The sequence below is a fragment of the Callospermophilus lateralis genome, chromosome 3 (assembly GCF_048772815.1).
Source record: "Callospermophilus lateralis isolate mCalLat2 chromosome 3, mCalLat2.hap1, whole genome shotgun sequence".
Taxonomy (NCBI): Eukaryota; Metazoa; Chordata; class Mammalia; order Rodentia; family Sciuridae; genus Callospermophilus; species Callospermophilus lateralis.
Window position 1 is genome coordinate 176,283,672 of NC_135307.1, and position 25,884 is coordinate 176,309,555.

The 25,884-nt window shown below is 45.5% G+C and overlaps 1 protein-coding gene across 2 annotated transcripts; it reads right to left on the reverse strand.

Moving 5' to 3' along the window:
• Positions 1–209: 209 nt before the first annotated feature.
• Positions 210–24,928, reverse strand: Ggt7 (gamma-glutamyltransferase 7). Of its 2 annotated transcripts, XM_076849058.1 has the most exons (15): positions 24,722–24,928; positions 17,418–17,653; positions 16,741–16,892; positions 15,190–15,307; positions 14,044–14,111; positions 13,759–13,832; positions 13,278–13,474; positions 10,717–10,804; positions 8,619–8,746; positions 8,358–8,446; positions 6,847–6,996; positions 6,609–6,726; positions 5,702–5,839; positions 4,422–4,521; positions 210–779 (listed from the first exon to the last, which is right to left on the reverse strand). In XM_076849058.1, the coding sequence occupies exons 1-15, from the start codon at positions 24,888–24,890 to the stop codon at positions 616–618; spliced, it is 1,989 nt and encodes a 662-aa protein (XP_076705173.1). In that variant the 5' UTR covers positions 24,891–24,928; the 3' UTR covers positions 210–615. The 2 variants fall into 2 exon arrangements, with proteins under 2 accessions (XP_076705173.1, XP_076705174.1); XM_076849059.1 differs by lacking the exon at positions 6,847–6,996.
• Between the last annotated feature and the right edge of the window lie 956 nt (positions 24,929–25,884).

Here is a 25,884-nt window from a genome sequence, read left to right on the forward strand (position 1 = left end):
TCCCACACCCACCTCCAACCTAATTAAACATAAATCAGGCTAGAGTCATGGGTAAGCAATATTCTTTCTTTAATTTCCCTTTGCAAATGGAAGCCCCTGAGCTGGTCCCCACCCCCACCCCTACCCCACACCCCGGGGACCCCCAGATGCAAGGTCCCCACCTCAACCTGGTAGGAGGAGAGGATTACTCTCTTCCCACGATGGTCCATTTAAAAAAATCCTAATCACTTAAGAAATGAGGCTGGGAACAGGATAAGGGAGCTGGAAGACAAGGCCCAGGTCAGGATAGTCTATAGATGTTAGGGTTATAACACCCTTGAGAAGGGTTTGCAAGCATATCCCTAAGCTCAGAGCCAGCATGGCTAAAAAGAAGAGAGGAGAAAGACCCCTCAAGGTCCCCTGCCTAGTCGTGGACACTGACATTAACTACCACCACCACCACAGGCCTCATGATGGAGAATTTTTCAATTACTCTGGGATAGGGTTTGCTAAGCATTCCCTCTGGCCCCTAATCTGGGGCATCCCTGGGGTCCCCCTGAGACCAAACTTGGGAGAAGGAAGGACTCTGGGAACATGCAAAGGTGGGGAGCAGAGACCCCGCCCCACCCCGCTGCTCTACAGGATGGTGGCTCCAGCTGCATCTGGGCTCCGCGGGTCCTTCACACCGATGATGAAGTTGTTGGTTCTCCGGCTGCCATGGACCCAGGATAAGACATCTACCTTCTCCACGTGGTGACCCCTGGCTTCCAGGAATTCTATCTCTTCCTCTGTGAACTCACCTGAAAACCATCCCCAACATACACACATTTAGAGTGTTCAGAGCACGGGCTAAGGACACCTACAGCGGATTTGAGTCCTGGTCTTGGGTGTTCCTGCATGACGCTGGGCAAACTGTTTCACCTCTCCGAGCCTCAGTATCCTCATGTACAGAATGGGGGATAATAAAAGAGCCAGCACATGAAATTGTTTCAGGGATTAAAGGAGAGAATGCACAGGAAGCTCAGAGCCTTGCTTACAGCAAGTGATTGAAAATGTAGTCATTCTCAATATTGGAAAAAGGACTTTGAGGGTCTTCATCTCCACCTGCATAGTCCAAGCTGCCATCACTATTTGCCAGGATTACAGCACAGTCTTCTAACTGCCCCCCACCCACCCCCAGCTTCCAGTCCTGTCTTCCATTCAGTCTCTTCACACAGTACCCAAAGGGATCCTTTAGAACACTGGTCAGACCTTGTTAGTCCCCTAAAACACTCCACCAACCAGGCTTAGTGGGACATGCCCATAATCCCAGTGATTTGGAGGCTGAGGCAGAAGGATCATAAATTCAAGGCAAGCCTTAGCAACTTAGTTAAGTCCTTAGCAACTTAGAGAAACCCTGTCTCAAAAAATACAAAAGGCTTGGAATATAACTCAGCAGTAAAGCACCTCTGGGGTCAGTATCAAGTGCCACAAAAACAAAATATTCTACCGGGTTTGATGGACCTAGAATAAAATCCAAAGTCCTTATCAAGGCCTCTAAGGCACAACATTATCTAGAACCTTGCTACCTCTCTAAATTAATTTTATTCCTTCTATTCTCCACCTTACTTTATTCCAAACACACTGGCTTCCTTGCTGTCCCTAAAGTAGATCAAATATGCTCCTACCTGAGGAATTTTGCACTTCTTGTTCTTTCTACCTGGTCTGCTTTCCTTTTAGATCGTTTCAAAGCTGGCTTCCTTTCTTTATTCCAGTCTTTGGTCAAAAGGCACTTATTTGAGAAGCACTTAATGTGTGTCAGGCTTTATGCTGACTATTACCTAGAATAGCAGTCCCTGCCATCTTTACCTTGCTTTGTTTTCTTTCAAAGTATATAATATCACTTGTATTTGTTTATTTATTGGCTTTGTCTCCCCCCACTAGATTAAAGTTTTTTGAAGATGGGGTCGTTATCTTGTTTGCTATTGCTCCCCATTGCCTGGACAGTCAGTACCTAGTAAAAGTTAAGCAGGTATTTACCAGATAGGGGTGTTTACCCCTATCCTCTTGCATAAGTTCAGGTTCTCATCATCTCTCACCTGAGCCATACCCAAGCTCCTTCTTGTATTTCCTCAACTTACCTTCTCTTCCCTTCAATCCATCTGCCCTATTCAATTGGATAGTCATGCCCTCCTCCTCATCTTCCTCTTCCTCTTCTTTTTTACAGTACTAAGGGTTGAATCCAAGGACACTCTATCACTGAGCTACATCCCCAATCTCCCCCATCTTTTTTCTTAAATTTTGAGACAAAGTCTTGCTAAGTTGCTGAGGCTGGCCTTGAACTTTCAATCCTCCTGCCTCAGCCTCCCAAATTGCTGTGATTATAGGTGGGCACCACAGTGCCCAGCAAATCTGTGTTTCTTAACATTGTCCTCCATGATAAGCCTTGTTAACTTCACCTCCCATTGCTCTTCTATAAAGATCTGGTCTGCTTATTTCTCCAGACAGAATGAGTTTAGGTAGTTCTTGAGATAAAAGACACATTATTGAATAATATTAAATCATCTAGTCAGAAATCTGTTCACTTCATGGTTCACTTTCAATCTTTTTGATTATGGCAAGGACCAAGTTTCAGTCTGGCCTCTGAACAGTCTAATTTCCCTTTTAACATAGAAAGCAGGTCTCAGAGCCTTCTGCAGGTAATAATATCTACCTAAAGCCTAAAAATATTTGATTTTTAAAATAGCTATTTAACATCTATTTGTGACAAATGATGCTATTTTTCTAATTTTGATTGAATTTTTTAAAAAGAATCTCTCTGTGTAAATAAGTTTAACTTAAAACACATTTGGGTAAAAAACAAGTCCATTTATACATATGTATTATGTAAATAACGGTTTAGACCACATATAAATGTGATCAAAGTCATGTGGCCAAAGTCGTGAAAGTGCTAAGTAAATTCAGGAGTTTGGGAAATGACTGGCCTCCTGGCTGCACTCTAAACCATTCTTTCTGTTTTTTTTTTTTGTTTGTTTGTTTTCCAGGTTATTTCTTCTTTCCAGAATCCCTTCATCTCCACATGCCAATTTCCTGCTCATACTTCAGGGCTCAGCCAGTTGTTACCTCCTCCTGGGGTCTCAGGTGGATAAATGTTTCTTTTACCAGAACCTCACACTTGATATCCCCTTCTAAGACTGTGCAAGGGATGAGCTACCATAAGTAACTTAGCATGCCACCTTATACATAGTAGAGACTAGCAGAATAAAGTTGAATAAAGTTCAGTTTCAAGAGTCTGCTTCATGCATCAGTTGCGGTTTGACCAACTATAGGGTCTGACTGCAGATGACCTAGGACTATGCTTTTAACATGCTTCAAGCGCAGGAGATATCAAGGGCCAGGCAGTAAAGAAGCAGAGTCTTTGGTATCAGCCAGTGGTTTGTTCTAATATCACTTCTGCCACTTGCTGGTTGATCTTTGACTAGTTTATAACTTCTGTAAGCCTCAGTTTCTTTATCTGCAAAATGGAGATAATACTGAACAAACAAAAATTATATCTTGATCAATTCTCTATCCCTTTTGGACTAGCATAGTACATGGTTGGTTACAATAAAACTCCTCAAAGATGCACACATTTTCCTATTTACAAAATTAAGCTGCATCCAAAATTAAGCCCCTGTTCTTAGAGGCAAGTCATTCTCCTCACCATAAATCTAGAAGGTCTCTGTCTGCCTCTCTGATCTCATTTCATTCTCACTGAGGTTGGTGTTTTTTTTTTTTTTTTTGTTTTTTTTTTTAGTTGTTGATGGACCTGCATTTTTTATTTATTTATTTATACGTGGTGCTGAGAATGGAACCCAGTGCCTCACACATGCAAGGCAAGTGCTCTGTACTTAATCACAACCCTAGCCCAGGTTGGTCTTCTTTTTATTCTTCAAACACACCAAGCCCATTTCTGCTGAGTTCTTTGCACTTGTCCTCTTGGCCTACAAAGCTTTGCCTCAGTTCTTTGCCTGGTGGGCTCTTTCTCACTCTTCAGATCTCAGCTTAGATATCACCTGGTCACTGAGTCAGCCCTGCTATATCATTCTGTTTTAATGCTCGGCTGGGTATTTATTTTACTCTCCCTTATCTCTTTGATTATTTCCCCATCTGCTTACAAATGCACTATCTCTAGAACCTAGAATGACGTCTGGCACACAGCAGGTGTTCAATACAAACTTAGGTATGAACGAAGGTTCGCAGAATGAACAACTGTACCTTATTTTACAAATGAGAACACCAAGGCTCAGAGATGAAAAATAGACCTCTCAAGGACACAAAGGAAATAGCAAGATGGTTCCAGTCCCCAGCTCTTTCATTACTTTAACAGGAAGTTGTGGAAAGAAACCAAACTTTGGTGCTGATCAAGGTAGGGGAAACCTGTCTCTGTGGCCACCCCACGGGAGTCTCTGCTCTGCACTCACTGTCCACCTGCAGGAGGTTGGACTGCAGGTCTGGGTGAAGGCGGCCTCGGGCCAGGCTGTCACTCAGGTTCCGGTTCAAGGTCAGGACATTCAGCAGTACCTGTAGGTAGCCAAGGGGCAGAAAAATCAGGGCTGTCCCAGGATTGATGAACCAGGCAGGGCTCCCCAGCTCTCACCCTTGGTCCAGACTCTTTAGTCTTTAGAACCCTCACACCAGGTGTGTCATCTGGGCTTCTCAACAACCCTGAAACCAGACAGGCAGGCCTGTGATAACTATCCCTGATTCATAGAGGAGGAAACTGAAGGCCAGAGAAGGAGAGAATTCACTGAAGAGTTTAGAGGAAGCCAGGGAAGAGGGACCCTCCCCTTTAAATCTAGCTCAGAGATTCCCTCCCTTCTCTCTGGACAGGGCAGGATTAACAGCTAGAGGTGATTTAAGGTACACATTTGTACTTTCAGTTTAGTGGTTAGGAGCGTGAGTAGACTCTGGATCTGAACTACCTGTCCACCCTTGCTAGTTGAAGGAACTTGACCTAACTTCTTAACCTTTCCAGTTCCAATTTCTTCATCTATAAAATAGAAATAAGCCTTCTTTCCAGAGTTGGGAAGGTTAAAAGTACTCAGCACTTTGTAAGAACTCTATAAATATTAACTATTTTATTATTTCTACTTTATAGAGGATTATATTGAAGTTCAGAGAGGTTAAGTGAATTTCCTAGCATCACACAGTTGGAAATTGGCAACACTTGGATTAGAACCCACGGAAGTCTGGTTCTAAAATTAACTTGTCACCTGCCAAAACATATGCCTGGCACTTACAACAGGAGCTCAAGACATTCAAGGAGCTGTCCTGAGGTATTCTGGAGAGTAGTGGCCCTTCCGTTTAAAATCAGACTCTAAAAATTTTTAAAAATAAATAAATAAATAATAAAAACAGATTTAAAAAAAAAAAACAAAACCAGACTCTAAAGAGGGCTGGTTATCTATTTAGATGCAGGGTAGAGAAATGATGGGAATTGAGGTTCACAGAACACAGGTAGCCCAGATGCTATATCACTTTTCAATTCTATTGGCCCTACGATTTCCCTTGCAACCTGGAAAGACAGGGGCTGCTGTGCCCATTTTCACTAAGAAACTCAGCACGGTCTATTTGTGCCCATGATGGGCCTGGCACAAAGCAATTCAGTTCATGTTTGCTGTGTAAGGGATAGAAGGGGCATCACAGCCCAGGCCACAGCTGGTTCCTGACTGCAAAAGGCCCATAAGGAAAGAAACCTCACCTGGGTCAGACCACTGAGGCCCCGGGCAGCTCCGTTGGCCCCCAGGGCAAGGTAGGTCCCACAGAGCCCCTCTGCTGGTCGGACCACAGTGGGCAGCAGGAAAGACAGTGGCCGCTTCCCTGGCTGCACCGAGTTCTCCTGTTGTTGGAGGGCAGAGACCGCAAAGGAGGTGTGGGGTGGGGCAAGACAGGGAAAGGGCCACTCCCCCACTCTTCCCACTCCTCTCCTTCTTTGCATCATCTACAGGAAAGGGGGACTGTTTCCCTCCAGGCAACAGTGTGCTGTCTGTGAAAGGGAAGGGGTCCCTGGATGGCTAGGGTGGATAAGGTGGAATAATAAGAGGACCCATTGAGCTGTGAGGCAGCTATGGATGGCAGGGAAAAGAACCAAGACAAAAAGATGGCGACAGGAAGGCAGAGTAGAATCCCCACTGGATGACCTCTATGTGTCTTTGCCCTGCCAGGCATCTTATACAGTGTAAGAGTGCTGGTTTCCAGCTAGAACAATAACTTCTAATTCCTTCCTCCTTGGGTTCTTTTTTGGTGCTCAGTCATTGGGCTGAGCCCCATCAGCTCAGCATCATGGTGTTATAGACCACTAGTGCTGGAAAGAACCCAAATCATTAAATTAGAGCCAATATCCTCATTGTACAGGTGAACAAAATGAGGTCCAGAAATGGGCAAGACTTTCCCTGGGTTGCAGAGTAAGAGAGTGGCAGAATGAGATAAGGGTTCTTCTGACCCACCAGAATCCATGCTTCAGAATGAGCAGGACTAGGGATGAAGTGGATATCTTGTTTCCTTATAATAGAATTTCCTAGGGGAAATAGGGAGGAAAAAGCAACCATACAGCTGTACCTCCTACCTAGCCTCAGGGTCCCCATGAGAGGAAAGAAGCAAGACCCTACCAGGTTGGGTGCAGAATGGTTAGCAGTTCTGTTGGGCCAGGAGAAGTCCAGCATCTGACTGTTGAGCAGGATCCCCGAGGGGGTGATGAGGCCACTGCCAAAGGGCCGGTTCAGGGAGCTGGGGGCAGAGATGGGGTCAGATGAGCTCTGTGACTACCTTCATTTCTTCCCAGACTCCACCAGCACCACCCGGTCCAAATGATCTTTGGTTATAGGTTCTAAGTCTGAGCTGGTATACCTGACCATTGCCACGATGAAGTCATCAGGGCCCATAATCAGCACCTGGGCAGTGGTGGGAGCCCCATCTAGCTCATAGACAGGTAGGAGAGGGGCAGGGGCTGCCTGAGAATCATTGATGTGGCCCCGGAAGTAGGCAGCCTCCACCTTGCTAAAAAGACAAGGAGTGGGGGATGAGCATACAACAAGCTTTCAATACACCCCAACTACCTGTGATGTTTATGTGATTATTTGATTAAATCTCCTTCCCTCACTGGACTACTAGGCCTATGAGGGTAGAAGCTCATTGCTGAGTAATTGAACTGAATAGATTTATTTAGGTATTATTCAGATTCTTTTCTAAAATTAATTTTTTCCTTTTTTTGGTACTGGGGATAGAACCCAGGGATGTTTTTACACTGGGGATGTTTTACATCCCCAGATATTTTTATTTTTTATTTTGAGACACGGTCACACTAAGTTGCTTAAAATCTCAGTAAGTTGCTGAGGCTGGCTTTGAACTTGTGATCCTCCTGCTCCAACATCAGAAGTTGCTGGAACTACAGGCATGGGCCACAATGCCCCCCAGGACTCCGACTTTTTAAAGTTCAAGTGATGGTTTCTCAGATTACTATTATTAACTGTGTGTTGGGTTATTCATAATGATTAGAGAATAATAAGTTACCAAGGATTATTGAAGACATTCGTTCAGTTTTCAACCAAGAAGGATGGTGACCACACAGTATAGGAACCTGGGGCTTGGTTTCAGATGGCTGGGAGGGGGAACCTTGGTTTTCATGCTTTTATCCCAGTGGCCATGATGTGGTTATTGTTTCTGACTGCTGCTCTTTTTGCCTGTTTTTTTTTCCTGGATAAGTGATGTTAACTTTTTAATTTGACAGATAAAATTGTATGCATTTGTCATGTCTGATATGATTTTTTTAAATTGGTGCATCATAGATTTACATAATAATGGGATTCATTGTGATATGTTCATACATACACAACCCATAATTTAACGTGATGGATTTTTGTTTTATTTTGTGTGTGTGGTGGGTACTGGGGATAGTACCACATGCTAAGCAAATGCTCTACCACTGAACTATATCCTCAGTCTTTTTTAAACTTCATTTTTAAACTTTTGTTGGTTTTTTTTTTCTTTCTTTCTTTCTTTTTTTTTTTTTTTTCTGTACCAAAGTGGAATCCAGGGGCTTTGCACTGAGCTACATAGATCCCCAGCCCTTTTTACTTTTTATTTTGAGACAGAATCTCACTAAATTACTTAGGGTCTTGCTAATTTGCTTAGGATGGTCTCAAACTTTCGATCCTTCTGCCTGGGCCTCCACAGTAGCTGAGTCTACTGGTGTGTGCCACCATGCCCAGCTCACTGGACACCTTTGCCTGCAGAGGCAAAGGTGTCCAGTGTCAGATCGTGAGTTGGGGTTCAGCTGAAACTGACCTGGAACTTCACTGGATCATTTCCCCAAACCTACTACCACCTCACACCCTTTGGAATCCTGCCCCAAGACCTACCTGAGCATGTCATCCATGCTCTCAGTGATGGTAGAATCATAGATGGGATCTCCCAGTCTGCTGGCCAGGGCTAATGCAATCTTCAAGGTCTGAAAACACAGCAAGGATATGGAAGAGGCTGCCAGGCCCCTTTATGTAGCCCCATCTAGGACTCCTCATAAGAAAGAAAACTAAGGTGATTTAGTCTTCCCTCAAGGCAGTAACCCCTCTCGCCATCCCTAGTGTCCCCAAACCCAGGTGAGATGGAGGGGCTGGCTTTACCTCTGCCACCCAGTGAAGAGCCTGTTCCCGGGATACCAGGCTGGTGAGATTGAAGCCCTCGAGGATGTTCAGAGCACTGATGATGGCAGGGCCTGTGTGTGGGGGTGGGGGACTCAGAACCAGGTGGCCTGAAAGGACAATAAATAACCAGAGAGCAAGAGAGGGGTCAAGTCATCTTCACATTCCACATTCCAGCTGCATCCCATTATCGCATGCTCTAAGACCACTGCACTGAGCCCCCTTATCAGATAAGGAAACGGAAGCATTAAGACGAAAAGGGACCCACTCAAGTTCACATGCCAAGTTGAAGGCAGAGCCAGGACTTGAACTGAGAATACTAGTCTTCAGTTTCCTCTGCTATATGAGATAACTAAGGCTTAAGAGACTGTGACTTGCCCAGAGTCACACTGTAGGCGATTTTCAGGGCAGGGACAGATAGTGAGATGTCCAGATTCCTAGCCACAGTGTGTTTCCTTTCTGCTCCTCCCACAGGCCAGAATAGTATCCAGGGCTCCTAATGATCCAACTCAACCTGAAACTCCTTGGAGCAGGAGCCTCCTCTTCCTCCTGTTATTAAATGTTTGGACATCAAAGGAATAAAGGAATAATAATACCTGACAAATAATACCAACATTAACTAATTGACCCATTTAATCCTTACAAGAGGTACTGTTATCATCCCAATTTTATAGGTACAGAAACTGTGACACAGAGAGGCAACTGGCCCAAGGTTATAGGAGACAAGGGAAATCCAGAGCACTCAAGGCACTGGCATTGCTGAGACAACTCAGGCTGGGGAGGGAAAATAGAAAGTCCAGTGCACTCCATGCCCACTCTGATCAAGGCACCTTCCTGCACCATCTCATCAAATCCTCACAGGCACCCTGAGATCATCCCCATTTTAAGGAGTGAACAAAGGCTGGATAGTGGAAAGTGACAAGTTTGAGGCAAATGGTACTCAAACCCAGGTCTTTCTGTTTCCAGAGCTACACTCTTTCCTCTACTTCATATAACATTGTTTCCAGCAGAGGAATCAGGTAAGAGATTGAGACCTGAAACTTGAATTCAGAAATAGCCTCTTCTGAGGCTTGAAGTGATCTTGCCCTCCCAGAAGGGAAAGAACCTGAGAACTTCTGAAGGACCCAAAACCTACCACTGTGGGCTCAGAAAACATCACCCATGTCATAGTTCAGCTTTCTGGATTTCTTATTGGTTTTCTTGAATTTGCAGGTTGAGTTCCTTTCCCTTCCTAGGACTGTTTTCTTTTGGTACATGAGGGACCAGGTTTGTGACTCTCATGAAGGGTTCATTCGACCTGAAGCCTAGATGGACTTCCGTCTTATGAATTCTTTTATTTTTTAATTTATATTTTTTGGCACCAGGGATTTAACCCAAGAGCCACATCGACAGCCTTTTTTTATTTTTTTATTTTGAGACAGAGTCTCACTAGGTTGCTTAGAGCCTTGCTAAGTTGCTGAGACTGGCTTTGAATCTACGATTCTCCTGCCTCAGACTCCTGTGCCACTGGGATTACAGGTGTGTGCCACCACGCCAGGCAAATTCTTCTTAGGAAGAACAGGGCAGTAAGAATAGGGCTGGGGGGCTGGGGATGTGGCTCAAGCGGTAGCGCGCTCGCCTGCCATGCGTGCAGCCTGGGTTCGATCCTCAGCACCACATACAAACAGAGATGTTGTGTCCGCCGAATACTAAAAAAAAATAAATATTAAAATTCTCTCTCTCTCTCTCCCTCTCTCCCTCTCTCTTTAAAAAAAAAAAAAAAGAATAGCTGGGGCTAGGGTTGAGGCAACATAGCGCCCAAATCCAGAAAACAGATATTTAGAACCCCAACTTTCAGGTCTGAGCCTTTGGCTAGATGAATCCCCCCCATTGTTAAAATAATTAGGTTAAATGATGCCATGATTATTTAAGAAGATGAGCTGGCTCTGGTTTGCTTCAACAGCTCGTTGCCCAGGCAGTTCACTGACTGAGTCAGTTTCTCTCCTGTAGAATGGAGAGAAATCTTCAGGCCAAAAGGATATGGCCTTGGACTGGGATGCTTCTCTTGAGTGGGGACCCTGAAAGTTGGGGGAGAAGTCACCTCTGTACACCCCACACACAGGCTTCTCCACAAGGGCACTGTAGTTGCTGAAGTCCTCTTCAGTTATGACGCCCCCTGCATGCTGAGCCTGGAGGAGAGAAAATGACCACCCACCACTGTGAGCATGTGGCTTGGCCTATAACACACATCTGAATCACAAACAAATTGACTGTTCACAACTTTTATGCCTGATGGCCTTGAAGAATCCCATAAGTCCTAAGTACCATAGGAAGAAGGAGAAAAGCATGAACACCAAGCACCTCCTATGTGCCAGCCATTGTGCTAGGTATGTTCCATGAGGGACCTCTTTAGCTTGGTATTCTAGTCCCTTCCTGCTTCTCCCACTTCATGTCCTGCTGTTTGTTCTTCAGTGAGCTCCACACAGCTGCAGAGTGACCTGAAAGTCCTGAACTCTACCCCCAAGTCTTTTCAAGTGCTGCCCTCTTAGACTCTGTAAAAGGAAGACTTACTCTTACAGCAGCACTCACCTAGGAGATATCAAAATGAATTCTACATCTCATTACAACCAATTAAAGTCACTACAAAACCAAGAATTTTTTTTTGGATGGGGTGGGGTGCCAGGGATTGAACCCAGGGGCACTTACCCACTGAGTTATATCCCCAGCCCTTTTTATTTTTTAAGATGCTTAGGCCTCACTAAATTGTTAGAGGCTAGCTTTGAACTTGTGATCCTCCTGCCTCAGCCTCCCATGCCTGAGGGATTATAGGCATGTGCCACTGTACCCAGCTAAAACCATAAACTGTGAATGACCCCAGTAAATCTGACCCTATGTGTCTCATTGTCAGGAAAACTCGTCCCTAACCAATGAACCAATCTGGTACAAACCAGCAGGCTCATTCCATCCTAACAGTGTGCTAACTGTTAATCTTAAATTAGTACTACTATGAATCTTCTCTTTTTTAGTACCTGAAACCTTTGATTTCTCTAACTTCTGAGTGAACTACATATTGAATTTCTTGGTTACCATGTGTTCCTTTGTCTGGCAAGATAATAAACTCAACTTGGATTTTTTTCTTTTAAAACCCTGATGGTCTTTATGTTAGAGACTCCTGCATGCCCTTCTCCACCTCTGGGTAAGGATGTGTGACCCAGATGTGGTCAATCAGAGCATTCCTTTCTATGTCACAGTGATTAGTTTGGGAATTGTCATGTACCTGTTACAAGCCAATGACACAACCACAAGGCTTTTGCTGGAACTATAAGGAAAGTAAAATACTGTTTCTCTGGGATGGTCTAAGATGGGCTGGTGAGCACAGAGTGTGGATCCAAACTGAGGAAAATATTGGGGAGAGAGAAGGAGACAGAGGCAGATGGACAGACAGACAGATCAAGTTCTGACAATGTGGATAGAGCCCTTGGATCCAGGAGGACTTAAAGCCAGTGTTCTCCTGGACTTTCTAGTTAAGTCCACTTGGGATGGGCTTCTGTCACCACTACCATATCTCCAGTGCCCAGCATCGGGCCTAGCACTGAGCAGACGCTCTGTGAATGGTGAGTGAATGATACACCTATGTAATTCCCACTGTAATATGGCAGAATTTTATATAAACATCTCCATTACACAGAGGAGATTACCACTGAGTTGCTCCATGCATCCTATTCTTGAACACAAGTTTTCTAGGAGTTTTGGACTGTTGATGATAATTCTCAGAACCCACTATTGCCTCAGACTAAATTACTTTGGGGTTGGGTGGTAACCTCCTGTGTCCATCTCCCAGTCCTCACAGTCACCAGTGGAGGAGATGTTTCCCTCAGTCCCTAGAAAAGCCAGAAAGCAAGGAGGACTATGGGCTTAGAGAAACTGAGGCTAATTCTGGGCCTCTACCAGACCTGTGGAAAGCAGGCCAGGCCCCTGAACAGTTAGCAGCAGCCCTGATAAGCCCAAAGGTACCCTCTCAATCAAGACAGAACATTTATATTGCTCCAGGTTTCTTATGCCCCATCCCAGACAGCCCCTCCAATCCTTAATAACCACTAGTCTGGTTTCTTGTCCTTTTTCATTTCTTTTTGGTTCTCAGGGATCAAACCCAGGGGCACTTAACCACTAAGCCACATCCCCAGCCCTTTTGCAATATTTTATTTAGAGACAGGGTTTCAGTGAGTTGCATAGGGTCTTGTTAAGTTGCTAAGGCTGACTTTTAACTTGCAGTCCTCCTACCTCAGTCTTCTGAACTGCTGGAATTACGGTGTGTGTCACCATCCTTGGCCTGATTTCTTTTGGTACTGAGGATTTAACCCAGGGCACTTTACCTCTAAGCCATATCCCCAGCCCTTTTTATTTTTCATTTGAGACAGGGTCTCGCTAAGTTGCTAAGGCTAGTCTCAAACTTGTGATCCTCCTGTCTCAGCCTCTCAAGTTGCTGGGATTACAGGTCTGGTTTCTATCACTGGAGGTTAGGTTTGTTTATTTTAGAATTTCAAATACATACAATCAGAATATATATGATGAAAGAAAGACAGGGAGGGTAGAAAGGGGGAAGAGGGCCTCCCTGTAATAGGGTTCTTGGGACATACCCCTACCTCCCACCCTCACACTCACCTCAGCCACCATCTCCAGTGTGAGGTTGCCACCGTTGTAGAAGGCAGCAGGGCCAGAAGTACCAAGTGCATCCAGCACCTCTGCCAGGTCAGGACGACGCATCAGGGAGCCAGGCAGTGGTGGGTGGCCCAATGGCAGGAATGTCTCCAGAAAGCGCTCAGATGCATTGGGAGGCAGCTGCTCAGCCAAGGCCCGGGCTGGGGGCAGGGATGGGAGGCTGGGCAGGGGGTGCCAAGACTGGGCCAGGTGATTGAAATGCATAATAGATGGGGTGCATGAGGGCTAAGTGGCTGGCCCTAAGTGCTCTGGTCCCCCAGGAGCCTATTATAGGGCACAATCTGCCCTTCCAATATTCCCTCATTTGAAGCCTCTCCCAGGTCAGAGTAAGATGGGAAATGGAAGAAGACTGAGGAACAAACTGGAAGAGAGGTTCCCCCCAATCAACTGTGTGCTTTTCCCCCAACCCCCAGACCCCACTGACCTAGATCATGGGTCACGTTGAAACCATCTTGGGCCACAGCTGCAGCGAAGGCCAGGACTTGGGACCATGGCAGCCTGGGGGGGCCGGAGAGCAGGGGGTGGAGGAGGTCCTGGGGGGAGGAGGAGGGGTCCTGGGGGGAGGGGGGTTCCTGGGAAGGAGAGTCCTGGCAAGGGAAGGGGATATTAGGAGGGGGAGTTGGGAAGGGAAGAATCAAGGAAGGCAGGACAAGGCCACCCAAGGAGAGATGCAGGCAGGGGCCCCTGGTCCCCAGGAGAGGGTCATTACCTGCCATAGAGCTGATGAGCTTCATGTAGCCCCTTCACCATTCCGGGGACCCCCACCAAGAGCCCAGGCTGGGCAAGGCGGGCAGGCGAGGGAGAGAGGAGACCAGGTCACTGGAAGGGGGGGGCTGGGCTGAACTCTGCAGAGCCCCAAGCCAGGGATGGCTGGCATAGGGGAGAGACACATGCCAAGTATCCCAGGAGAGGGACAAGCTTTCCCCTGCAGACATCCCTCCCATCTCCCTGAATTTCTATACACAAATGCAGAAAGGCCTTTATTTATCATAGTTGAGGGATTTAATAAATTAAGCAAACCCCATCAAGAGCCAGGATAGAAACAAGTTAGATAGAAATCCATCCACACTGGATTATACCTACCCTTGCCTTTTAAAGTTGTGGACAATATAGCTTCACTTAACTCATTTTCATACTATTAGTGCTCTGAGTTGTGAGAACTCAGGAATGTGTTTGGCTTTTGCCACTGCACTAAATACCTACTTTTTCAAGTTATTCTATTTCCTCTTTTGCTCTCTGTGGACAGTGGATTGCCTCTACTTACTCTTTCAACATGTTGTAGGCTGGGAAAGTTATAGTTATTAGGCTCAGAGTGTGATATATGAGTTTTTTTGTTTGCTTGTTTTTGCAGTATTGGGGATTGAATCCAGGGCCTCTCACACTAATCAAGTGCTCTATCACTGAGCTACATCCCCAGCCCCTTTCTTATTTTATTTTGATACAGGGTCTCACTAAATTTCCAAGGTTCATTTTGAACTTTTGATCCTCTTGCCCCAGCCTCCCTAGTAGCTGAGATTATAGGCATGCATCTTTATACCTAAGGTATAAGTTTTAACACAGCAACTCTGTGACATTTCAGGGTACTTGGTGGCCTTTTTTCCCTCTTCCTATGTTTCAGACGGTAAGATTATCAGAGAAGTAAGATGTTGCAGTATTACTTGCTAATCAACCATCCACAGTTTTTATTCATTATTTTATTTCATGGGAGTTGCCTGCCTCCCTATAGCCTAAGAAGAACCTGTTCAATTCTTTGTCCTACCCCCATGGTAAATACTCAGCAAATTAATGCTTGAGTTAGCAGAAGAGCAGTGAAGGAAGACCCCTTTGAGCCCTCGCTTCCCAACAGGGTCCCCACCTTGGTTTCCCAGGACCTCTGCAGGGCCTCTTCCCTGAGGGCCCCTGGTGCAGACTCCCGGAAATCAATTAGTTGGCTTTCGTTTCGACGGATGTCATGTACCAGCATTACGCCCCCACTGGAGAGACACAGAAGGGGGAAAGGGATTATAACATGCCGACTTTCTGAATCATTAAACTGCCACCCTTCAATGCCCAGGAGTGAGGGTTATAGGCTCAGTTTGTCATTCTGAGTCAGGAGTTTGAGTCCCCTCCCCAGCAGGGATTCAGAGACTCAGCCACCTTAGAAGGGTAGGGAGTGAAATCAAGGGAGTGGGAGACCCAGAGCTCAAGGACTTCTTTTAGCTTGTTATTAGAGATTTTAATCCCTGCTTAGGGAAACCCAGAGACTGGGAGAGCAGATGTTTTGCCCCTGCCCCCACCCTAGACCAGAGTTGGACCTCTGCCAACTTCCTGCACCTGCCTACTTGGTATCCCTCCCTCAGGACTGGATTATGTAAGGATAGACTGCAAAGCCAAAAGGAGAATTTCTTTGGTAGACCCTGGAGGACTGGTCTTGCAGGAACCAAGATATGGACTTTGTTAGCTTATTCCTTTTCTGTGGTTTTTTTTTTTTTTTTTTAAATATCTGAGACAGGGTTACAAACTTAAATGCCTGCAGCTAAGTAACAAAATAAGGAAATCAGGACAGAGAAACAAGAGAAAGTTGTAGGAACTCTGGCAAGGTGGACAGCACCTGGCTCATCATGGGGAACAGCTTCTACTAAGCTCAAGATAATTGTAGCCATGTGGAAAAATGAGCCCACTGTTACCAGATCTTCTGATTACTCAAGAGATGTTGGAAATCTAGATTTTTTTAAAAATGAAAATTCTCAACTTTTAACAACAGCAAACAAGTTTTTAAAAATTTAAGTGTTCAAACAAGTCATTCTGTGTGCTTGGTGTGGCCCATGGGTGACCAGTTTGTAACTTCAGTTTTAAGAGTTCTCAGCCTAGAGTATATTTTTGGAGGGTGGAGGGACCATGGCTTTCATTAAACTCACAGGGATTTGTGACCCTAAAACATCACTGCCTTTACTGATGACAGTATACTTCACTGTACACCTCACCTTATAATTTACAAATTTCCTTTCCCAATGTGTGTACGTGTATGTGTGTGCGTGCGTGCGTGCGTGTGTGCGTGAAGGGAAGCTCCAGAACCACCTCCAGATTCTCCATATGGTAGCTTTACCCTCTGACTTCAGGGAAAAAAGAGTGACATTTGGTATAAAAAGAAAAAAAAAAATGCAGGGCTGGGGCTACAGTTCAGTAGTAGAGCATTTGCCTCCCAAGTGTGAGGCACTGGGTTCGATCCTCAGCACCACATAAAATAAATAAATTAAATAAAGGTATTGTGTCCATCTACAACTAAATATTTTTAAAAGAAAGAAAAAAATGCAAGGATTTGGGGCTCAGCCTTCCCTCTATTCAAACTGGGAGATCAACTGCATGAAGTCTACAGACCAAAAGACAAGAAGTAGGCCAGGGTGACCCAGGGCTGGGAGCTCCTTACCCGCCTAAGCCAGAACTGTGTGGAGCCACGATCCCTAAACACAAGGCTGCTGCCACAGCTGCATCCACGGAAGATCCCTGTTTACTGAGCACCTCCATGCCCAGTGATGTGCATTGAGCAGCATCAGTCACCACAGCACCCTGCTGGAAGATCTGGGAGGGGAGATAGGAAGGGGCAGTAGAAGCCATCCAGGAACCCTGGAACCTCTACAGGGGCTGCGGCGTGCAAGCCTTGCCCTCTGCTGTCTGCGCCTCCTGTAGTTATAGAGATAGAACTCCAGGGGGCTCTACCACTGAGCTACAAAACCATCCCTTTTTATTTTTGGTCTGGGTCTCGCTTTGTTGCCCAGACAGGCCTTGAACTTACGATTGACCAGCCGCAGCCTCCCGAGTGGCTAGGATTAAAACCATTTGCTCCTCTTGTCACCTTGACTCTTCCTTATGATGCCCACCTCACTGCCCCAAATGCCTCCTACGTGATGGAGTCTCTTTTTTTGTTCTATCCCGCTCCCGTCCCACAATTCTTCCCTTTAGGACCTTCCTCTCTCATCACCCTCTCGCCTTCCTAGTTCCCGGCCCCGTTCCACCACTCAGTCATTCCCCAGTTCGAACAGCCCCTTCAAGCATTTCCTCACTCTCTCCTCCCCAGTGTCCTCTCTGCCAAAATGCCCCTCTCACCTGGGGGTCCCCGAAGTAGATTTGCATGACCAGCGCCACAGTGACGCCGGTAGCGAAGGTGAGGCAGGCAGTGACGATGACCGTAAGCCCATCCTGGCGGCAAGAGCACTCGGCCGCTGCCGCGGAAAATGGGTCCTTGCGAGTCTCTCTTAGCGGTGACCCGTCCTGGCTGCCCATCTCCGACGACGACGATGGCAGCCGCTGCAGTCGCGCCGACTTCAGGAAGGAATCCGGGTCTGCAGGAGGACGGGGACAAAGGTTGGTCTGGGAGTCTCCTACCTGGCCCTGCCTGCGGTCCCCCCTGCCTTGCCCCTGCAACACAAACCCCACTGGCCAGCCCTGCTCGCTTTTGGTCTCTGGGACCACTCCAGGGCTTGCAGGGACTGTGGTCCCAGGTTAGAAAGAGACAGAGACCCTCAATTGGGCAGCTGAGAGAGACTGCACGGCTTCTTGAGTGATACCTAGGTCAAATTTTCTGTGATCCTGAACAAGGACTGAGAACGCTTTGGGAGAGGGGGTGGACCGGTTCAGCCCTCTCTGGAAACCAGATCCTGCCCCAGTTAGGGCCCAGCCTTGTGTATAAAGAGGCAGTTATCAGGCAGGATAACTCCAGTTATCTACTTATTCAACAACTATGAAGAGCCTACTATATGTCTGGCCCTATGCTAAGGGGAGAGGAAAAGACAGTTCCTGTCTTCATAGAGTTCATGGATCAGTGGAGGAAAAATGCAATAACAAGTAAGCAAAGCACTACATTATTACAAGTTGTGGCAGGTGCTAGGAAGAAAAATAAGGATGAAATGATAGAGCGTGGGCTGGGGATGTGTCTTAATGTTAGAGTACTTGCTCTGGTATGATAGAGGCCCTGGGTTTAATCTCAGCCCTGCAGGAAAGAGGAGCAGAGTGAGGAGAGAGAAGAAAGTGAGCAAGGGGGAAAGAAAGAGACTGTTGGTTGGGGGAGATTGCTACCTGGGGAAATCAGAGAAGGGAGGAGGTGGTTTTAAGCAGAGAACTGAGAGATAAGGAGTCAGTCACTATTAGAGCACTGGGTTTGTATGTGGAATGTTCCTGAGGGATCAACAAGAGCCTAATGTGGGAATGAACTTGGTACATTAGAAAACAACATAAAACAAAACAATCAAACAAAAACCAAGGCCTGGGTGGCTCTAGTGTAGCAGGAAAGGAAAAGAATAGTAAGGAGAGAGTATAGGCTCCATAGGCTAGGCCCTCGGTGCCTCCTGAAAAACTTGGATTTTACCCTGTATTATGGGAGGTCCCTGGACAGTTTTAAGCAAGAATATGAAGTCATCAGTTTTGTGATTTTAAATGATACATCTGGGAACTGGGGACAAAGCTCACTTACCTAGCATGTGCAAGGCCCTAAGTTCTATCCTCAGCAATGGGGGGAAAAATCCCCCTGGCTGCTGTCTGGAATAGATTGGAGGATAGTAAGAATGAAGTCAGAGAAGAACTGAAAGCCACTTACTTGTTGAGTGACTATGGACAAATAACTTCATGTCACGGGCCTTACCTTTCTCATACTGGTAATAGAAGTAATCCCTAACAGGTGGGATATGTGATAAATACCAAGTACACCATAGCTATACTGTAGTTAATAATTGTTGTTATTTCCATTCCTTTCCTACCTTGACCAGAGCTAAGACCCTCTTCCATCTCATAGTTCTCTCCTCTGGATGCTGCTGTCCTTGAACCCAAGTGCCTAAATGGTCAAAAAGTCCTGAATGTTTGTGAACAATAAAGAATTAGCTGGGGGTTGGGTTGTGGCTCTGTGGTAGAGTGCTTGCCTAGCATGAGTGGGGAACAGGGTTTGACCCCCAGCACCGCATAAAAATAAAAATAAAATAAAGATATTAAAAAAAAAGAATTAGCTGGTACCTTCACCTTAGCACCTTACTATATTCACATTTAAGTTTATTCATTCAACAATTATTATTTTTTAAGATATTTATTTTTTAGTTGTAGTTGACCACAATATCTTTATTTTATTTATTTATTTTATGTGGTGCTGAGGATCAAACCCAGGGCCTCGCACATGTTAGGCAAGCACTCTACCACTGAGCCACAACCCCAGCCCTCAACAATTATTTTTTTAGACTTTTTTTTTTTTTTTTTAGGGGCAGTGTCTCATTAGGTCTTCAAAGTTGTGGGCTCATGTGATCCTCTCCTCCTGAATAGCTGAGACTCCAGGTATGTGACACCATTCCCAGGACTAGGAGTAAAATGCCTTTAAAAGTTTGTGTTATGGGCTGGGATTATGGCTCACTGGTAGAGCACTTGCCTAGCATGTATGAAGCACTGGGTTTGATTCTCAGCACCGCATATAAATAAATAAATTAAATAAAGGTTCATTGACAAATAAAAAATATTTTTAAAAAGTTTTGTGTTATCATATTAAATATCAACTTAAAATTTCCTATTTAAGATATTATCATGGACTGGGCACAGTGTCTCATGCCTAAAATCCCAGCAGCTCAGGAGGCTGAGACAGGAGAATTGAAAGTTTGAGGCCAGCTACAGCAACTTAGGAAGACCTTGTTTCAAAATAAAAAATAAAAAATGGGCTGGGATGTGTCTTAGTGGTTGAGCCCCCTTGGGTTCAATCCCTGGTACCAAAAAAAAAAAAAAAAAAAAAAAAAGTACTATCATGGTTCACTGATCATTGAACCATGAATTAACATGAGACAAAACATGATTTTAAAAAATCCAAGCTTCTTGATTTAGTATTTAAGGCCCTCCCTGATCCAAACTCTTCTCTGTTATATAAATAAGAAATCACAAATATCAATAAAATGCTGATATAGGCAAGAGATTTTTCAGAATTTATTTATAGGGGTTACTTTTGGGAAAAGATACTACAAGTGGGAATAAGATGTGATGAAAGGATTTTTTGTTTACCTCTTACATATATTTAAAAAACAATACATATCAGAGTTGGGGGTGTAGCTCAGTGATAGAGTGCTTGCCTAGCATAGGTGAGGTACTGGGTTTGATCCTCAGCACTGCATAAAAATAAATACATAAAATAAAGGTATTGTGTCCATCTACCACTAAAAAATTTTTTTAAAAAATCAATACATGGGGCTGGGATTGTGGCTCAGAGGTAGTACACTCACCTAGCATGCGTGGGGCACCTGGTTCTATCCTCAGCACCACATAAAAATAAAATAAAGGTATTGTGTCCATCTACAAATAAAAAATATATTTTAAAAAATAATATTACTAATTTTACTCATATACAAGACACTGGGAAAAAATTATTTGGAAACAGAAGAAAACAAGTCTCTTAGGAGAAAGATGATGAGTTTCATTTTGAGTAGGACCACAAGGAGCCGCCTAGAGGATAGCTAGCCTAGTAGACATCTACTTTTTAGATGTTTAGGTACCATTTCCGAATTTTCTTTTGAGGAACACCCTCTCCCTTCCCTCAACCAACTCCCTCATCCTCATCCTTGACCAGAGTTAAGAGTGCGATTCAGGTCTTGCCAATCAGAACATGCATCTCTGTATCAGGCCACTAAGACTCAAACTTTGTTTTTTGGTTGGGTTTTTTTGTTTGCTTGTTTGTTTGAGACAGGTTATCACTAAATTGTTGAGATTATAGGTGTGTACCTACTGCTCCTAGCCAAACTTTGTTCTTTTGCTAGAACTATTGGGAAAGAAAAAAGTCCTCTTTCTGCATAGGTTGATAAATTGGTAGAATATAAACCTGTAGCTGCTGGGGGCATTTTGCCTCAACAACATGGAATGCTTTCTGACTATGCCCACAAAAACAAAGGCAGAGCAGAAGAACAAAAGTTAAATTATTTTTTCGTTTTTCAGCAGGATCTTGCTATTTTGCCCAGGTTGGTCTGGAACTCCTGAGCTGTAGTGATTCTCCCTCCTCAGCTTCCTGAGTAGTTGGGACTACAGGTGTATGCCACCAAACTAGGCCTAAATTAATTTATTCTGTAATTTTTTTAAGAGAGAGGTGAGAGAGAGAGAGAGACAGACAGAATTTTTTTTTTTTTTAGAAAGAGTCAGAGAGAGTGAGAAAGAGGGAGAGAGAGAATTTTAATATTTATTTTTTAGTATTTGGCGGACACAACATCTTTGTCTGTATGTGGTGCTGAGGATCGAACCCGGGCCGCACGCATACCAGGCGAGCGCGCTACCTCTTGAGCCACATCCCCAGCCCTATTCTGTAATTTTTTAAAAATATTTTTTAGTTGTTGATGGACTTTTATTTTATTTATTTGTATGTGGTGCTGAGAATCGAACCCAGTGCCTCACGCATGCTAGGCACTACCACTGAGCCACAACCCCAGTCCCTGTAATTTGTTTTTGTTTCTATTTTTGTGGTACTGGGAATTGAACCCGGGGGCACTCTACCACTGAGCTATATCCCCAGCCCTTTTTATTCTTTATTTTGAGTCAGGGTCTTGATAAATTGCCAAGGTTGGCCTCAAACTTGCAATCCTTTTGCCTCAGGCTCTTAAATCACTAGGATTACAGGCATTGCTACTATGTCCAGCCTAATTAATCCCTATTTAGGACACTTTAATCCATCTCTGTGTAAAGCCCCATGCTCCTGGACTTCCTGATTATACTATCCAATAAAATTCCTTTTTTTTTTTTGATGTAACTGTTTTAACTGGGTTTATAACAAAGGAACCTTGAAAAGAGAGGATTATGAATCCATTGTCCAGGAGACAGATCTCAGCTAGAGATTCAGGTCGTCTCTGGTTTGCTTACTCACTTAACAGGAGATTTTTGAACCAGGGATTACATGACCAGATGTACAGGATGGTGGATGGATTGGGGTGAGGGCAGAGGCAGGAAGAGTAGCTACAAATCTGAGTAATATAGATCTGAGAGGTTCATAGTTTAGTCCAGTGGTGATGACAGGATGGAGATATAGAATTTGGAAAATACTTAGGAGGAGGAGAGAGCACTTGATCAGCTTTTGGAAGAAAGAGGGAGTCCTGGAGAATGGTTAAATGACAGTATTAATTGAGAATGACATTGGAAGAAGAGCAGGTGTGTGGAGAAGAGATGATGAGTCCAGCATAGAATATATTCAAGATAAGGCTCTTGCAAGATATTTAGAGGCAGATGTCTGGGAGAGGGAGGCACATGTGGGCTTGGAGTACAGGAAAAAGGGAAGGAAAGTATTTCTAGCCTTGGAGAGATCGTTGACTCGCTTTGTTTTTCATAAAGAAAACTGCTGTGGGATACCTAACACTTGGTTTTGGAGAGTGGCAGAATAGTCAGTCACAATAAGATCCTAGCTAAGAAGATGGGACAGTGCCACTAGGTGGCACCATGAGGTTGAGAACATAGGAGGCCATGTTAGCCAGTACTCTGGTCTAGCTGGAAGAAAGAAGCCTAGGAGTTTGGAAGCAGGGCTAGGTGACATGGAACTGAAACACTTATACCAATATGATGGCAATGTCCTTGGAATCTACATAACATGTCCCTGGGAACCTTGGTACACAACCTCATCATAAGGTTTAAGTTCCTAGAAACTTAGGTGACCAGGGTGAGGGCACAGCCTGTATTGACACATCAAGATATTCCCTGAGGTTTTGGAATTCCCTTTCCTGCCATTATTTCATCCAGAGATCTTTTGTTAATTTTTATGTGGTGCTGAGGACCAAACTCAGTGCCTCACACATGCTAGGCAAGCACTCTACCACTCAGCTACAATCCCAGCCCATCATTCAATAATTATTTATTGAGCCCAACTCTGTGCTGGATGCTGGAGTGGTTAAAACAATCATGATTCCTGCCTGCCCTCAGACATTGGATAATCACATCATTGCAGAAACAAATCACTGAAGGCTTTTAAAAATGCTAATTTATTTGAGGGGTGGGAAAAGAAAATCAAGGGAGTCTCATCTTTGGGTTAGGAGAGACTGCCATTCTTTGTTGATCTGGAAGAGGAATCTAAGGTCCACTACAGGGGAGGTATACCTATTGTAACACAATGAGTTGGGGGCAATGCTAGCACCAAAAGCATCACTCCTGACATCTAAATGAAAGACCAGACTTCAGGCTAGTATCCACCAAACCACCCCTCTCCCTACTACCTCCTGATTCCAAAGCTACTCCCTCTGGAAAATAAGTTTCAATCTGCAGTCCTGACATTTGATGTCCCAAATCCTCCACACCCCACTATCCCCTCACCCCTATCACAGGTAGAATAGAGTCTAGTCAAGTTGATAGGGGCTGTTGTTCAGGGCCAGATGACCAGAAAGTTATGGAGTGGGTGAGAATTGGAGGCTGTCAGACTGGGAGCAGCTATGGAAGGGCCAGACCAGGGAGGGCTGGGCCAGAGAAGCAGTATCTGTCAGACAGTTAAGGGCTAAGGCTCAAGTGCAGGCACTAGGAGGAAGAGAGGCAGAAGGATGCTCTAATGCCAGGAAGTGACGTTGAGGGAAAGAAGGCTGGGGGATGGAGGATGAGAAATGGAGGGGAGAATGGAGCTGGGCCACATGGATAGGACAGAGACCAGTAGGGAAGGAATATTCAGAGAGCTCCTGGTCACCAGGTTTCTCCCAAGAAGGGTCTTGTCCTTCCCTACCCCCATTCCTTGCAGTTTCTGCAGAGGGCTGAGGACACAGTAAGATTCTGAAGATTGCTTCCTAGGGAGCTGAGTACCTAACATCCCAGCCAGATCTATGTCTCCAGTAGGATGGAGTAATCCACAGGACAGAAAAGGCACTCTAGTCCCCAAGGACTTTGAGAGGTCATGCAGTCCATCCCTCTGTCTCCCAATAACCAACATTCCCAGACAGAGGGGAATCACATTCTCTTTATCCCTCCCTGGACATGAAGAGATTCTCAGCAGCTCCCCAGACTCTCTGCTTTCCATAACCCCTGGTCATGGTGAAGTTCTAAAACCTAGGTTCTATCCCTCCTGCTGCAGTCTCTGACTTGGTTTCTTCTATCCTGTCCTCTGTGGCTAGAGAAAAGCCTTTTACTGGGTGATCACAGCTGTTCTTTAGGATCTCCCCTCCAGCATTCCTTCCCTGTTGGTTGGTTCTTCCCAAGAGGTAATCCCAATCCCTCCTACTGCAGTCCCTGGCATCAGCTCCCTTGTCGCATCCTATGCCTCCAAGGCAGAAATGCACCCCCTTCCTGACTAGATAATTAACAGAGACAGGGAGAAAGGAGAGGTTCAGGAGGATGGTGGTCCAGGGAATGAACTAAGGATATGGAGGCTGCAAGTGGATGTACAACACAGATGAAGGAGGACCGGGGACTTCCCAAGGGTGGACACGGACGGGGCAAACGGGCCTCACCAGTATCGGGGTCTCCCAGGAAGGCATCCTCGTCCTTGCGTCCCCTCAGCGGAGCGGCAGGCGCCGGCTCATCCTCCGGCAGCCGCGGGAAGCTGGTGATGCTCATGTAGTCTACTGGCGAGTAGGCGCCCAGAGCGCTCTCCTGGCTGGCCTCGCTCTCTGCCGCCATCCTCACTTGCACCCCCTAGCAGCGCAGCGCCTGCCGGAAGTGGCTGCGGCGGGGGTTGGAGGGAGTGCGGGGCGGAGGGCGGGGCCTGAGCCCCTGGACCGCCGGGAGGGGGCGCCCCCTCCCTTGGCAGTGTCCGGGGCTGACTCACCCCCGCCTGCTTAGAGCTGTCATCCTGCAGTGGGCACGCAGGTGCAGGTGGATGGAGAACCGCGAGGGCGGTGGAGTGTTGCGGGAGAGCGCGCAGCACAGTTGACCCCAGGCACTTCATGCAACTGCAGGTTCAAAGCCCTTTCTCCTTACAGTCTGAATCCAGCTAGTATTCTCAGAAGCAGACACTTTCCTGGGACCACAGACCTTTTCACTGACCGCAAACACTTCTTTGACCCCAAATTCTGTTTCTGGTCCCAAACTCTTTGGACCCTCCCAAACTCTTCTTAAATTCCAAAGATCCTCCTCTTCCGATCTCAGACTACTCCTTCCACCCTGGACATCTCTTCAATTTCCAATTGTCTTCACCCCACCCCCAGACACCGTTGAAATGCCAGGCCCTACTTTATCCCTAGACCACTTTTTTTTACTTGCAGACCCCTCCTTGGACAAAGGACCTTAGATCCCTTCGTGCACACTGACACTTCTCAGATTTCTCTTTCCAACCACAACGGTTCTGGATTCCCTGATGGATCAGCAAAAGAGATTGGTCCTCAAAACATTAGTGTGTATTGGGATCTTTGAAAGCAAACCCTAGATTCCACTGGATAGATCATGATTCATTCAGTAGGCTGGAATGAGGTCTTTAGAACCTGAATATCTACCCCTCATTTAAAGAGTTTTTGATGTGGTTCTGGAAAGGACACTTTTGAAAAATAATGGTGGCACAAGGTTGGTGGGATGAAGAAGATAAAAGGGTGAGAATGGGTCTCTGTACTCTAGATTCTATTCTTGGCACTACTGCTCACAAACTTTGTGATCTTGGGTAAGATAATCTCATTGAGTA